The following is a 16,501-nucleotide window of genomic DNA, read 5'->3' on the forward strand; positions in this document are numbered from 1 at the left end:
TACCAGTTCAGGCTGCTGTGTTGTAAGAAGGACTTGGATTAAGTTTAGTAGCAGTATGCCAACAGCTGATATTCTGTTTGTTTGGTTTTTGTTGTTTGTTTCTTTTTTTCCCTGTGGTGTACTTTTTTCTTTAAAGTGAGAAGATACTTCTAGGTAAGACTTGAGTATGTTTTAGTCCATTCCAGAGTTGAACAGTGTTGAGGTGAAAACTGAAATGACGGTGCAGTTGGTTTTCTGAGTTACGTATCACTTAATGTATTATATTGTATTGAACTACTTTCAGCTAAGTGTAATTATGATGTGAACATGCATACATCGCCCAAATACTGAAGATGTGATAATCCTTGTTGGATTGTTCATCTTAGTTACCTTTTTCTATTGTGAAATCATTTTGTTTCCCTCAGAAAATAAATGTTTCTTTGCAATTCCTTGCAGATTCCTGCTTCAGTGTCTTGAGGATCTTGATGCCAATCTACGGAAACTGAACTCACGGTTGTTTGTTATTCGTGGACAGCCAGCAGATGTTTTCCCCAGACTTTTTAAGGTAAATGATACCTTACAGTTGTTGTTTCTGTCCATAAATATGACAAAATAATTTCAACCAGGAATACTTCCTGTACTGTATACTTCAGTGCAAGTTGTTATCCATGCAAATACTTACTGGTGTCCTTACAGTTTCTCTTTAAGGTTGTTTTTGTTAGATTTTAATTTTTTCCCCTCTAACATGCGTATCGCTAACCCAACTGAGTTGCTTTTAGACTTTATAGTTTTTTGTTTCTTTCTTTCCAGAAATGGAATTTATTTCTAATGATGTGCTAAGTGTAGGTACTGTATGTACTAAATTTTCTTTTCCAGGTCTCCTTTGAAATACTGAAATATAATTCTGTGTACATGAATCCAGGTTCAAAGCCTGATCTGTAAAAGCGATGTTCTGTTTAGGCCAAATACCTGCTGTGGCTGTTTATTTGCCATTAAAAGTGATTTAATAAACTCTTTGCTGGTAGTAGGCTTGGTAAAAGCGTAGTGCAGGTAAAAAGCAATTTCTAGTCAAGTTTAAGGCTTTTGTGGGAGAAGGTCTTATTATTGAGCAAATTAAAGCTGTGAGGGTTTGTTACTGATATTAATTTATCTTCCATGGATAATAGTGTATTAAGGTAACAATACTATAATAAAATAGTAAAATTAACACTTTACAGATTGATTTTAAAAGTTTTTACGGAATGACTAGATTGAGGTGACCAAGATGAGCAAAACTGGAGGGGGGAAAAATACCTCTTGACAAAGAGGTAATTTGTTCAAGATTTTTATTTCCAAGTCTTCAATACCAAGCTGAAAACTCAACCAAAACCCAGATTTCCATCTTCGTTCTTGTGCTTTAGTTGTGAAATGATGACTTGATCGTATTCTGGTCTTTTCTTTATTTCCCCTCAGTGAAGAGTTTTCTGCAGAGTGCTGTGGCGTTAGTTGCTGCTTGCAATCCCCCAGATATTTGAGCTTGTTGTATCTACCTGACAAATTTGGTCTGATTGCATTTAATAGGGGCAAAGGTCTTGCTGTTGTGTGTGTTGCCCTCTGGATTTGTGACCTGTGACAAGTTTCCTTAAATACTTTAATAGCTACATTGACAACTCCTGTTTCAGATCTTGCTACTAGGCTGATCTTTCTATGCCTAACAGCATTGGAGTAACATGTTTTCAGAATATTAATTTTAGTGCTGAGAAGGTAATGAAAATAGTTTGTCGTATAGATAGTGTACAGCAATCAGAAAAGAACTTTCATATCTGTCTGTCTTCTGGTTCTTCAAATTACCAAAATGTGTCTTTGTCATATATTTGTTCAGTAAGAGGCTTTTCAGGAGCATCCTCTGTACTTGAACAAATAAAAGGCATTGTTGAAGCTCTTGAAAACTTCTTCAGATTTTGGCTGAAGACTACCTGGAACATGCCTCTATCAATCATTAATCTCCCAGCTTCTTTTGCCAGAGCAGTAGCTGTATCAGGCATTAGCAGTGCAGTGAAGGGCATATAACACTGAACCAGGCTTTTCAGATCATCCTCATTAAATGTCTTAATGTAGAGTGATGATCCTGACCCTGAAGAACACATGTAGGTGTCTTTTGGCTGGGAAAAGATAACTTTAAATAGTGGTAGGAGATAGTGGAACTTCTGTAGAGCCTTGTGTCAGGAGCTCTATCACAGATGCCAGCATCTGTGAATTTTCTGGGAATGAATGTTTCGCAACTGTTTATTGGTAGGGTTCTCCTTACCACAGGCTGAAGGACAATTCCTTCCGAAGGCAGAGCACTGACCTGTCTTTATCCTTGCAAAAGACCTCAAAGACCTTTAGGCTCTTTCATTCGTGTGTGTGTGTGTGTGTGTGTGTGTATACAACTGTGCTTTCTTCTCTACAGTCCTTCAGAGCAGCTTTGCTTCCCATAAGACACTGAATTCAGTGTCCCATGTTCTTTATATATATACAACTGTGCTTTCTTCTCTGCAGTCCTTCAGAGCAGCTTTGCTTCCCTTAAGACACTGAATTCAGTGTCCCATGTTCTTAGCAGTACTTGCTAACAGTGCTGCTACCAATAGCAGTGGTAAGCTGTCATCCTCTTGAGTAGTGCATAGAGACAGAATATTTTCACTAGTGGACTTGGCAGGTCTTTGCAAAATTACTTTAATTTGTTTGGGTATATATATATTTTTTAAGTAACTTGAGGATAGTGGTTCCATCTGACTGCAGAGATGCAACTTCTACTAGTAGCAGGCACCTACTTGGTGCCTGTTGGTTAACTTGAAGTAGTCAAGTTTTGGTTGGTTCTTGCCTTGTTCTCTTCAGTTTGTCCTGGTCTGCTCTGTATCTCTAGCTCTTTGGGACTGGCTTGATAAAGCAAATAGAATTGGAACAATCTCTAATTGTTGGAGTGCATCAGTGTTGCTAAAAGCATCCAGCAGTATGTGCAGAGCTGTTTGTGTCCATGTTTCTTTGAAGTGCCTAGCTCATGCTGATGTAATCTGGGTGTATTCACATCACGTAGCGCTTGTCTCAGAGTTCCTTGGCTCCCCTGGGGATGTGACTCTGACTCTTGGGTACTTTTTTATGGTTTTCTTTTCTATATGCCAGAGGAAAGAAAGATTTAGCAAAGTATGTGCTGCAACCTGTCAGACAGTGGTTTTGCATTATGAAATGGGAAATAAATGTTGTATGAGGGTGTAGGAGGTTGCTTGAGGATTCAGGGCCTGCTGGGTCATTCTTGGCAGACTTAACGATGGAAGGAGCCAAGCCTTCTTACAAAGAGCAAGCACTCCTTGGAATCACCTGTCCCCAGGGTTGTATCTGGGCTTCATCTAGGAGAGAACTAGAGAGTCCAGAAGTGAAACAGCACCGTAGTTGAACGGCATAGAATTCCCCTTGGCTCTTTGGTGTAAATCCAGTTCTCTGAAATAGTCTGGCTGGTGTGTTAAATCAACAGATTAAGATTCTGATGGATTAGAAAGGTATTTCTGAGTTTGACTGACAGAATGGCTTTCTAGGATAACTGTGTGCATAGTAGCAACAGTAGCAACCTTTTTAGTTTCCTGCTGTTGCAGAAGCCTTAGCTGTTAGTTCAGCCTTCGCTGTTAGTGATCCCTTTCTTCACTTTTCCCCCTCCACCTTTTACTTTACTGTTGGCCTTGGTAACAGCATCTGTGACACAAAGGATAATAGACTTGAAGGCATTCTCTTTATTTATGTATTTATTTATTTATTTTTAATTGAGAATTTGAAGATTGTCCATTCTGGTGGGTGAGGGATAGGGCTTTGGAAAAGGAAAATGTGTGGTGTTTGGTTTTAGGGAGGGGGGGTATTTTGCACCCTCCCCCTACCCAACACTTCAGTTCTGCTGTTAAAGCTGACAGGCATACGTGAAAAGATTTTCTGCAGAGCAAGATACTTCTGCTGATTAATGTCCAGAAGACGGGCTCTGTCATCTTTCCCTTCTGTTGCGTCTCGTAAGGTACATGGATCCTAAAGTTAGAGCTGAGTTTTCAAAATTTGCACAGAAGTTTTCTCACTACTGTGTTCACCCATAGCAATGGGACAGGCAAATAGAGGCTTTTTTATGCCTGATTCCTACTTAGGTGCGAAAACATTGGACTTTATTTTTGTGAGTCTGGGTGTCTAAATGTATTTTGGGTCTTTGTGTATATCTGACAACTATCCACAGGTAATAATAATTGGTGTTCCATCTTGTTCCTGTTCTTCCCGTTCACCTTTCCCTCGCCCTCCCTCAAGCAGCCATCTTGCTGAAGGATCACGTTCGGTTTGTGTTGCAGGAATGGAATATTGCAAAACTCTCTATTGAATATGATTCTGAACCATTTGGGAAGGAAAGAGATGCAGCGATTAAGAAGCTGGCTAGTGAAGCTGGAGTGGAGGTCATTGTTCGAATTTCCCATACGTTATATGACCTAGACAAGTAAGTTACCATTACCTCTGATTTTAAAAAGAAAAAAAAAAAGCAAGTCTGAATTTTATGTAGTATTTGATTAGATATTGTGTGCTACTTCCTATGCAGAGCACTTCATAGGTAGGAAGACTACAAACTTGTTTTGTTTCTCTTTTATCCATTCAAATTTTATTACATACTGAGTAGAATTTTGCAACTCCAAGAAATTATACATAACTGTGAAATACTCTTTTGTTTTGGGGTTCTTTTGAAAATAGTGGTCATGTTAATTATCTGTCTTTATAATGAAGTTACTCAAAACATGCCTGTAACTTCTCCCACATAAGATCCGTTGTTGTTTATTTCTGTTGTTAGATTTTTGTCCTTATTTCACTTGCTGTACAAAAGTTATCAGAAAGTATTTTATTTTTGAAGAACTGTTTCGTATCAGTTATGTATCCAGTAGGTAATTAGGGATTGTTGGAAATCCCTACATTGCCTTACTTAATATCTTGTTTATATTTTTACATGGATCTATTTAAATGGATTAGTATTAGCTCCCTATTATAGAAACATAATCCGCAACCTATTCAAAAGTATGACTTGGCTTCTCTTAACATTGAGTGATTTATTGTGGTAGGTGCCCATTTTATTCTGTTACAAGCCATTGTATGAGAGGCAGCTAGACATATAGGAGAAAAGGAATTATTTATTGTTTTGAAACCAATACTTGGTTTGTTTGGGATTTTTTTAATCCTAAACTTAAAATTCTTTTTCTTCCGTCCCTGCCCAAGCACTGTCCCCCAAGTGAACAGTTGGTCCCATCTGCCGCTTTGTAAATTATTTCTTTGAAGTTTTCCTGTTTCTGAGTTTTTTAGATATATTTAAGGTGATAGTGCAAAATACAGAAGCTGTTTTTACAACAGTCATTGTCTATAAACTACACCTTAATTTTTCCCTATGTTAAGACAGTTGTAAGGCTGCTGTTCCAGAACAGAGTGGGATTTTTTTAATGCAAATAGCATAGTCTTGTCGGTGACTTGGATCTATCTTTATGTAGCTATGATCTCTCATTTGCTTTGCTGATCTGTATTTTTCTTTGCCTTGAGATATCCATATTCATTACTTATATCATTCTTGAGGGACTTTCCTCAATCCAGGAATGAAGAATAATTGACTTGGATATAAACAGTTAATTTATATGTCTCCCTAGTGAGGAAAAAAGGACAAAATCATAGAATCATTTTAACTAGAAAAGACCTTTAAGATCATCATGTCCAACTGCTAACGTAACACTGCCAAGTCCACCGCTAAACCACATCCCCAGGCACCACAACTACCTGTGTTTTACATACCTCCAGGGATGGTGACTCCACCACTTCCCTGGGCAGCCTGTTCCAATGCTTGACAACCCTTTCAGTAAAGAAATTTTTCCTGATATCCAACCTAAACCTCCCCTGGTGCAACTTAAGTCTGCTTCCTCTTGTCCTATTGCTTGTTACTTGGGATAAGAGACTGAGACCCACCTCGCTACCATCTCCTTTCAGGTAGCTGTAGAGAGCAACAAGGTCTTCCCTCAGCCTCCTTTTCTCCAGGCTAAACAACCCCTGTTCTCTCAGCCAGTCCTCATGAGACTTGTTCTCCAGACCCTTCACCAGCTTTGTTGCTCTTCTCTGGACACGCTCCAGCACCTCAATATCTTTCTTGTAGTGAGGGGCCCAAAACTGAACCCGGTATTTGAGGTATGTACAAGGGCACAATCACTTCCCCACTCCTGCTGGCCACACTATTTCTGACACAGGCCAGGATGCTATTGGCCTTCTTGGCCACTTGGGCACACTGCTGGATCGTATTCAGCCAGCTATCAACTGACACCCGCAGGTCACTTTCCGCTGGGCAGCTTTCCAGCCACTCTTCCCCAAGTCTGTAACGTTGTGTGAGGATGTTGTGACCCAACAATAGCAAAATGGATGTTAAAATTAAAGTTCAAACTGTTTGGATTACCATGTATATCTATGATTTTATGTAATATGCTGGAGGCAGGTAAGAAGATATTTCTTTGTATGTATAAGTGTGTATATTTTATTAAAATAAAAAAATTGTTATATACTATTGTCTGACATACTTTTTTCTTTTTTTCTTTTTTAAAAATTTTAAAATCCAGAATAATAGAACTAAATGGAGGACAACCTCCTCTTACTTACAAGCGATTCCAGACCCTAATTAGTAGAATGGAACCACTGGAGATGCCAGTGGAGACTATAACCCCAGAAGTAATGGAAAAATGTACTACTCCAGTTTCTGATGATCATGACGAGAAATACGGTGTCCCATCACTTGAAGAGCTAGGTATGTTCTAGGATTGCTTTGACGTTGTGACACGAGTAAGATGTAATCTACCACTAAAAGCATAATACTTAAACTAACTGCGAGAGAGGTTCTGCTTATGGCTAACTGTTAAACTTATGCCAATTATGACATAAAAAAGGATAATGGGCTCTGTAAATTTTAGTTGTTTTCTTTTAAATGGGAGGTCAGATAGATCAAACCACACTGAGTACTGTTTGGCTTCTCATAATACAGCATAGCCACTTTCCCATGATACCAAGTAATCATTAAGCTACTAACAGTAATAGTCTCTGATACTTCGTTTTGTATTAAATGCATTTGGTATCTTTCTGTCATTTTATAAGTTAATTGAAAAAACCCTCTTGTCTTGCAGTGCCAAAAAAAGATAATAATAATAAGGCAATTAATCATTTTAAAAGCTTCTTGGGGATGAAAAAAGTCTTATTTTTGTAAATTTGACTTTAAGAAATAGTATCAAGCTGTTGTCCTGTGAATCCCTCTCAACCCTTTCCTGTTCCCCCCCTGCCATGAAATACAAGCAAATGTGGTATGACCTCCATTTTGTGAACAAAAGGGTCTGGACAGGTTTTGGCTAAGCTCTGGCTGCTCTCTTTAGTCCGTTTGAACTGTTATACAACAGACCTGTGCTTACAAAGACTTTTTCAAGAAGAGAAGATCTCGCTATACAGTGTTTAAACTAGAGGCAGACATTATCTCATGCACATGATGAACAGTCTTGGGAGAGGTGTAGGAGTGTGGAAGAAATCTTGTTAGCTTCTTCTCATCTTTCTTTTGTAGTTCAAGTATCTGTTTATCATCAAATTGACAATAATCCCCATCTGTTTTTTAAGCCAAGGTCAATAAAACCTAGCCATATTCTGAAGATATAGCACTCATGCTTTTAACTTGATTGAAGAAGTTTTTAGACATTCTGTAAATTACAAGAGCAATTGTTGCTGCTTGGTAGTAATTAAAAAAAAAAAAGTTATGGTTTTGGGATAGCCCACATATTGCAGAGCTGAGAAATTGAAAATAATTTGAAAAATGATAGAAAAATCACTTTGTGCAAAAATCAGAAGTGGAATTTAAGTAAGACCATTCAGCATGTAAAAATTGTAATGTAAATTAATGTAAATGTATAAGTAAAAATTGGATTTTGCTGTAAGTTAGAGGCATTGAATGTGCTTTGATAAGACTTGGTTGCATACTGTTTTAAAACTCGTACTTTGCTGTGTGTCCAACTTAAGCTTATTCTCAAGATACAATAAAATGTAGTTGAGTATCAATATGCTAGAATTGTGTTGCCCTGCAGTATAAGCAAACAAGGAATTTCCTTGTTTCAATTTGTTTTTCAGGTTTTGACACAGACGGTTTGCCTTCTGCAGTATGGCCAGGGGGAGAAACAGAAGCTCTCACACGATTGGAAAGACATTTAGAACGAAAGGTGTGTTTCAAATGATTGCAAGTGTGACATACCTGGGGAACGTGGTTAATCTTTGTAATGGAATGTAAAAGTTTTTTTTTAAAAATTAAAACCAGAAACTAGAACTCAAGGCTGCAGTATAATGATATAAATCAAGTTGCTGTTTCTTAGTTTTAAAAGATAATAGCAGGTTGTCTTCTAATTTGCTTTTTAGAGAAAGTCTGTCATGGTATTTTCTACAAAAAAAAGTTATTTTTTTCTTTGGAAGTAATGTTACTTTAAACATACTTTTTATAACTTTGAAGGGGAATTCATCTAAAAGCAAAGGTATTCCTAGGTGTCTAGGTTTCCTCTGTATTTAAAAGAAAGGGATAGATAGATAGATAGATAGATAGATAGTTCATGCTTCTGCATTAAGATCAATTATCTTCTAGAGGTTCCATTGATTCAACAGGAATTCTTAGATACTGTAGGTAACGTGATCATCTGCCCAGTGTCTGGATTCAGCTATAGGCAGTGCGTGATTTCTCCCTTCATGTTTACAAGTTGCTACCTAGCCTGTAGACTGATAGTGCTGTATGCTTTTTGGTTTTTTGTTGTTTGTTTGTTTGTTTGGTTTTTTTTTTTTTAAGGCTTGGGTAGCAAACTTTGAAAGACCACGAATGAATGCAAATTCCCTTCTGGCAAGCCCCACAGGGCTTAGTCCCTACCTCCGCTTTGGCTGTTTGTCCTGTCGTCTCTTTTATTTCAAGTTAACGGATCTCTACAAAAAGGTATGATTTCTACGTAGTCAACTACACATTCTTAGCTGCCATGATTTTTCTCTACTACTTCTCCTAATAAAATGTTTTCCTTTAATGGTGATCTTCAGGTGAAAAAGAACAGCTCCCCTCCCCTCTCCCTCTATGGCCAGCTGTTATGGCGTGAATTTTTCTACACGGCAGCGACTAATAATCCACGGTTTGATAAAATGGAGGGGAATCCTATCTGTGTTCAAATTCCATGGGATAAGAATCCTGAGGCTTTGGCCAAGTGGGCAGAAGGCAGGACAGGTTTTCCTTGGATTGATGCAATTATGACGCAGCTTCGTCAAGAAGGCTGGATTCACCATTTAGCCCGACATGCTGTAGCATGCTTTTTGACTCGAGGTGACCTCTGGATTAGCTGGGAAGAAGGAATGAAGGTATTGTTTCTTATTCTTGAATCCCTTAAAGTGCCTTTTAAAGTTTCAAATAGTCATTTGAGAATTATTGTTACTGTGTGGTATAAGTTGAATTTTTAACCTTAAACTGTGCTGAAAATTAAATTGGTTCTCATAAACCTGTGGTGGTTAAGTTTTGCCTGTTGAATGCTCTCTTTTATTGGAATATTAAAGTGTTTCTTGCAGTCAGAATAGGGCTGCAATTCTTTTAAATCTGAGATCTCTTTCTAAATTGGCAAATAAACATGGATTGTTTTTGTAATTGAAATTTCTTTCCAGTCATACTGTGTGAACACTGCCTATTCGCATCTCATGTCTGCTTCCCTGCGAAGGGGAAGCACCATGGGAATTAAAGGGAGAAAACTAAAAGCTGGGAATTTCCTTTCAGCAATTTCTGTACCTTCACACAATGTTAGAAGTGTAGTATGGGCAACATGATTTGGCTGAAGTTTCAGTGCAATTAATTTCTATACAAGTATCCCTTTGAAGAGATGCTGAAGTTCAAATTACAAATGTCAGTCTCTTGAAGAAGGTAATGGAATAGTTTAATCTCAGCCTTTGAATCAGTTTTACATTTTCAGAAGGGTAGCACATCTTTTACTGAGCAACTATAATCAATTAAAAATAGTTTTATATTTTTGAAATCTAAAAAATAATTTACTTGCTATCAGGATTGTGACCTCACTTATATATGTGTATAATCTTATGGAATTTCACCTTTCTTAACAGATCAGTTGTAAGTAAACACCTTTCATTTAAAAAAAAAAATTATCTTGGTTACACAACGGACATAAGCTGCTTTGGGAATTTTCCTTTTGCAGTTGATAAAGACCTGGAAGATGCACATACATAGGTGACTCAGCCAAATGATAAAACTGTGTATTACAGATAAACACCAACTTTTTCTTACTTTTAAAATAATACAGATATATGGAGAGCCCAGACTTGTGCCATGGAAGGACATTTAATTCATACATCTGTTGCTAGCAAAAGTTAATCTGGCCTTCTGCAACGGTGTTATTTCCAATGTCTTACTGCATGGCAGCATCTAGTGGAACAGTTGTGTGCTAACACTTAGTGCTTATCTATAGATCTTACATTATTAGTCATTTTCTATTTAAAAAGTTTTTTAAAAATGATTTGCAATAAATCTTATTTTTTCAAAACAAACACTTTATTCCAAGTAGTTGCAGATATTTAGATAAAGATACTTTTGTAACACTTAGTCAGTGTGTAGAATGAATGCCTTACTGAATATATGGAGAGAGAGAGAGAGAGATCACCTTTTTTTGTCTTCAGACCAGAGGTCATTATCTGTCCCACCGTTCCTCAGCATGCTTGGTGGCTCATATACCTTGAGGAATTTAAGTGTGCATCATCAAAACTGACTTACTAGATTAACTATTGGCCTTCAAGGATGCAACTTCTGAATGTTTGTGCTACTCTGAAACTCAGTTGTAACGTGATGAAGCAACTCTTCTGAAACCAACAAATGCCACTTGCAAGCAATGAGGCTCCAGCCATCCTTTGAGGATTTATTTTTTTAAGGATGTGTTTATGCAAGAATGTGTAACTTTTTTTGGTTGTAGCAGATGTTTACAAGTTTTTTCCAGGGTAAAAGCCAAAAGGGCTATCACACTTTACTTCTTAAGTCTGGCATTTGGGTAAGTCTTTGCCATTGCGTACTGACCATTCTGTGAATGTTGCCACGTAAGGAGTGTTGCTGTGTTGAAGAGCTGGGTTTCCTCTGCTGAAACCAGAAATGCAGAACAATTCCTGAAAAAGCAGGTGTCTCGAAGGTGTGCCATGTTCAGACTAACTTGTTGCTCTAATTTCTTCAGGTCTTTGAAGAGCTCTTACTTGACGCAGATTGGAGTGTGAATGCTGGAAGCTGGATGTGGCTATCCTGTAGTTCCTTCTTTCAGCAGTTTTTTCACTGCTACTGTCCAGTGGGTTTTGGCAGAAGAACTGACCCAAACGGGGATTATATCAGGTAACTCACATTCCAGAAATTGCAGTGATCCATGAAAGTTGCTTAAACTGTGAAGCAGCTTTATACTTAGTGACCTTTTTTAATTTATTTTTTTTTTCTTTTAAAGACGTTATTTGCCAGTACTTAGAGGTTTCCCTGCAAAGTACATCTATGATCCTTGGAATGCCCCAGAGAGCATCCAGAAGGCTGCAAAATGTATTATAGGAGTTAATTATCCCAAACCAATGGTAAATCATGCAGAGGCAAGCCGTCTGAATATTGAGAGGATGAAACAAATCTACCAGCAGCTTTCACGATACAGAGGACTGGGTATGGTTATAGGCTATTGGCTTTATTTATTTGAAAACTTCTCTCACCTTCTAGAAAATAATAATTTTGTCCCATAGAAAATAATGATTTTGTCCCATAGCAGCAGTAATCAGATGCGAGCTCAGTGTGGTGACCAGGGTTTTATATGCAAATAAATGAAAATATGAGATGTAACCAAGAAAGAGAAGAAAGCTTAAGTGGAGTGCCTCTTTCCAAATCTCACCCGTAATTTTTTTTCTGTGGGTTATTGGAAGTTTTTTGTTTAAACTAGGTCTTCTGTGTGTTCAGGTACTTTTGTATAGATAGGTTCTAATACCAGTGATTATAAAAATAATGTGATTCATAACTTCAGCCATACTGAATTTGCATTTGCAAATGCTGTTGCTTAAATAGAGACCAAAGCAACCTCTGGTAGCATCCTTTCTAGTTAGGAAAGACCATCCCCTTTGCTCTGAGGGGTAAACCACGTGCACTTGCATTGCTCAGGAAGGTGTAAGCAGTCAGAATGTTCAGATATTGGATGTTGAATCAAGATGTGTTGCGCTTCAGCGCAACACAGCAAATACGTGTAACTCATGAACATTGGGAAAGGTATGCAGAATATTATGTAGGAAATGCCTGTTAAGTAACTGTGAACTAAAATTACTTGGCAAATCACAAAAGTAGGCAAGATAGAGATGTTCTCCTTTTATAAAGGTAAACCACTCAGGGTGAGGGTGGAGAATTGGCTATCATGAGGAAAAAAGCATACTATACTTTTTTTTTTTTTTTTTTTACTGTCTTTCTTTATGGGTATATACTTTATTTTGTTGCTTAGGTCTTCTTGCAACAGTGCCTTCTAATCCAAATGGAAATGGAAATGGTGGCCTAATGGGCTATTCACCAGGAGAAAGCATTTCTGGTTGTGGTAATACAGGAGGTCAGTCAAATTCTTTCAATACATAGAATTATCGGAACTGAACAGCACAAACTTATTTATTAATGCCCTTAGCATTGTGGATTATAAGAAAGAAATGTTTTCACAAGACAGTTTTCAGTGCAAGTCACAAACATTTTCAAATTTATTCACTAAGTTCGGTAGTATTTGTATTAGACTTTTTTTAGTCTCAAACATGTAAGAATTTTTTAACCTGTTACCCCCCCCCCCCCCCCCCCGAAACTTACTTCTTAGCGTGTATCAAACAGTTTGATTTCTACAGCATTTGAAGGTGATTTTCTTCTAGAAGCCTAAAAGCATCCTGATATTTGTAATAGGGAGTGATTTGTGAGTTTTCAAGTCAGAACTGTTAATTTGTGAAGTTTCCTAATGCTAGCATTAGATTGCTTACTGGAATTTAATTCTACCATAATGTCAACAACAATATGGTTGATGGTATCTGAAAGAACTTAATATTGAATTTATCGTATAGTTTTGCTGAAAATTACTTTAAACTACTAACATTCTTATTTTAACATACGAAGACTACCATTAAATAGTTACTAAGAAAAAAATAAAAATAATACCAGTATTAACATTGCATAAATTCATGGTGCATCAACATCTTGAATACTGTGTACACCTTGGACTCCTCATTGTAAAAGGATGCAACAGAACTGGAAATTTACTGGCTTTGTGTTCTCCGTAGGCTTTAGTGAAAGTTAGAAGCAGATTGCGGAGGGAGATAGACCTACTGCTCTCGGCCAGTACAGTTCCTCTCAAAGAATTAAAGTCTAGACTTCTTAAAGCTGGGTGCTTGAGCTTTTATTTCTTTTAAGTTCAGAAATTTAGAAGACAGGAAGGACTTACTTTGTTTAAAAAATGAACATTATGTGTGCTCTTTTTCTCCTTAAAGTGTATACATATATACCTAGATGTATACATGGACTTGCACTTTTCACATCAGAAATGTATCCATTTTGTAGGAGGTTACTGTGCATTCATCTGAATTTGCAAGTGTGTATTTGGAACGACAAAAGCATGAAAGTTTGGGACCTGTTGTGAGGTGGTTTGTGTTTAAAAAAAAAAAAAAAAGACACAATCAAAGTCTGCCTCTAGAAGAGGAGGGTAAAAAACCCCAACATTTAAAATCCCAGAACTGGAATTATGTCTTCTGTTATGTTTAAGTCTTTTTTTTCTGCCTCTCCAGGAGCTCAGCTGGGAACTGGTGATAGTCATACAGTTGTTCAGCCATGTGCCCTGGGAGATTCTCATTCAGGAGCAAGCGGAGTTCAGCAGCAAGGTATTATGGCAGTGCCTGTCTGTAGAGGATCTCCAAGTCCTTGCACCTGTGGAAAAACAGACAAAACAGCAAAATAACCTGGATAGATTTTTGGTGACAGCTGCTGTCTACAACTGGAACTGGCCTTGTTTCTGTCCTTGAAACATAAAAATTATTTCTTAGAGTGAACTTGTTTGTCTTGGCACTTTTATCTCTAAAATGCTCATCTAGAACAGTATTTGTATGTTTGGAGTGGGAGGGATCACAAATGTGACTAAACAAAAATTAATAAACGTTATCCTAGGTTACTTTAAAGGAAAGATACTGAAAGAAAGAAGTTCGGTTTGTGTATTTGATAGCAAAATTTGCATGTTATCTTTTCCCTGATTTCACTACCACTCTTTTCATATATAATAAATTTCCACAGTTTTGTGTGGACATTTTCATACTGTGGTGGCAAATTTTTGTTACTTTATACAGAAAGTTGAGCTGTGGTTTTGTGATGGATCAAAGTTGCAATCAAATTTAGTGCAAATGTTTATTTCTTTGCAGTTTTAAGAGGTTTACTGATCATGAAAGACTGTAATCTGTGTTTTATTTAAGCACCTAGAACATAACTGGAATGCCACAAATGTTCAGAATAAGAAACCTTGCAACTGCTTTTGCAGGTTTGCAGTGTTTATGCAGAGTGCTCAGTGTGAAGGTTGCCAGTGGATAGTTTACCTGAGCCAGAAAATAGTTTGTATCTTTTTTTAAGTTACTTGCATTTTTTTACCCACAGTTTAGTTATGGTAAAGATTTGCTAGTGTTGCTATAACAGAATAATAAAAAGGATTAGGAGACTTGGCAGAACAGATGTTAAAATTTGTAACAACTGAGAATTAAAGTGTTTGGATATATAAGCTTTCTGCTTCTTGCAAATTGAATGCATAAATATGTATGCACTTAATATTATTCTCTGTGCATATATATTTAACTGCTCTAGATGGCCATCAGGCTTTTTTTTTTTTTTTTTCTTTTGCATAAGAACTCCATTCAGGATGGTTTCTAGCAGGATTTTTCTTGACGATGGAAAATAAATCAGTTGGCTCCTTTTTGTTGTTGTAAAGAATGTAATTGCACACTTGCTTGCAGTTCTATATGTTATTTATTATAATAATTATCTACTGTATCTGAACAGGTTACTGTCAAGCAAGTAGTATCTTACACTATGCTCATGGAGACAATCAGCAATCGCACTTATTGCAAGCAGGTAATTTAAAGAACAACAAAAAACCCGAAATGTTTTTCCTGAATGTGTGAAGGTGCAGTAGAGTCTTAATGTAAATACTGGTTTTAAATTTATCAGGAAGAACGTCCCTTGGTACTGGCATTAGTGCAGGGAAACGCCCGAATCCAGAAGAAGAAACTCAGAGTGTTGGACCAAAAGTCCAGCGACAGAGCACAAATTAAACTGGTAAGAACCTTAAAGTTATCCTGTTAATGAATAAATTCCTGTACAGATTTTGTGTCTGTGATAGCATTTCTATCACTGCAATGCAAAGGATCCTAAATTATTGCTGTAAATATTTCAGTTCCAGGTCCTGTACAAACAGTCAAAATCCTGGCTCTGGAGAGTTTACAAATAATGAGATAGGAAGTAGTGACAAAAATAGAACCAGGCCAAAGATTATCGGACACAGATCGAGGTGTTAATTAAAGGGAGATGGATAAACTGGGGTTTCATATACATTATCAGAGCTACTTATGTAGCTTCAGTTGCTCACTGCTCTTGCATCTCACCTTAAGATGTGCCAGCAGCACTGCATGAATGTACCTGAATCAGAAGAGTTACCCAATTTAAAATGAAAGGCTCGGGGCCTGGATTAGAGTTTTAGACATACAAGTGGACTAAGCAGAAGATTTTTTTTTTAGAGAGAGGCTGCAGAAAGCCTGCAAAATGCTTGTAGTTATTGCTTGTAAAGGTGTAGGGACAAGAAAGATTTGAAGATTTGACCATTTCTCACTGGTGTGTAACCAAAGCAGGATGCTCAGATTGCTAAAGTTTGTCAATAAAGGCTGTGGTGAAAAGTACTTGAAATTGGAGGAGGAGGCATTGCTAGATGGATATCCAGGAACAGGTGTGAAAATGTGTAGAGAGAAGCAGTAAACTGGAAGAAGTTTGATCTGTGTGACATCATCAACACAGAGAAGATAACTGGATTTTGTATTTTGCATAAAGTTACTTAGGAACAGGATAGAGAAAAGAGAAGGCCGAAGATGTTATACTCCTCCCAGAGAGTTTGATTTGACAGTAAGGAAGATGAACCAGAAGGCAAGTTAGAGAGTAATTACTTAGGAGGAAAGCCAAAGAATGGAGGGCTGTCTGAAACAAGAGGAGACAAGATTTCTAAGGCTAGGAGCATGTCTGCATAGATTAAACATGATTGAGATCCCATTCCATCCTTATCGTTTACAAAAAAACAGATTAAGAGTTGGTCATTATGGAGTTTGAAGAATAAATAGAATAGCACATGGAGAGACTTTGGTGGAATTGGAAGATAGGGATTCCCTACAGCAGGTATAGAAGATGCATTCGGCATCTCGAGAGATAAAAAGGGAA

General features: G+C 37.3%; 1 protein-coding gene across 1 annotated transcript; it reads left to right on the plus strand.

The window, feature by feature from the left end:
* Positions 1-435: 435 nt before the first annotated feature.
* Positions 436-15,543, plus strand: CRY1 (cryptochrome circadian regulator 1; the record flags this gene model as incomplete). The annotated part of the gene is made up of 12 exons (XM_010175277.1): positions 436-544; positions 4,314-4,456; positions 6,591-6,775; positions 8,131-8,219; positions 8,831-8,971; positions 9,070-9,381; positions 11,241-11,392; positions 11,499-11,701; positions 12,519-12,620; positions 13,828-13,920; positions 15,080-15,151; positions 15,248-15,543. Coding segments are annotated over 12 exons (1,705 nt in total), but the record flags the coding sequence as incomplete, so codon positions are not given.
* Positions 15,544-16,501: the final 958 nt, after the last annotated feature.

The sequence above is a fragment of the Antrostomus carolinensis genome, unplaced genomic scaffold (genome assembly GCF_000700745.2).
Source record: "Antrostomus carolinensis isolate BGI_N321 unplaced genomic scaffold, ASM70074v2 scaffold5729, whole genome shotgun sequence".
Taxonomy (NCBI): domain Eukaryota; kingdom Metazoa; phylum Chordata; class Aves; order Caprimulgiformes; family Caprimulgidae; genus Antrostomus; species Antrostomus carolinensis.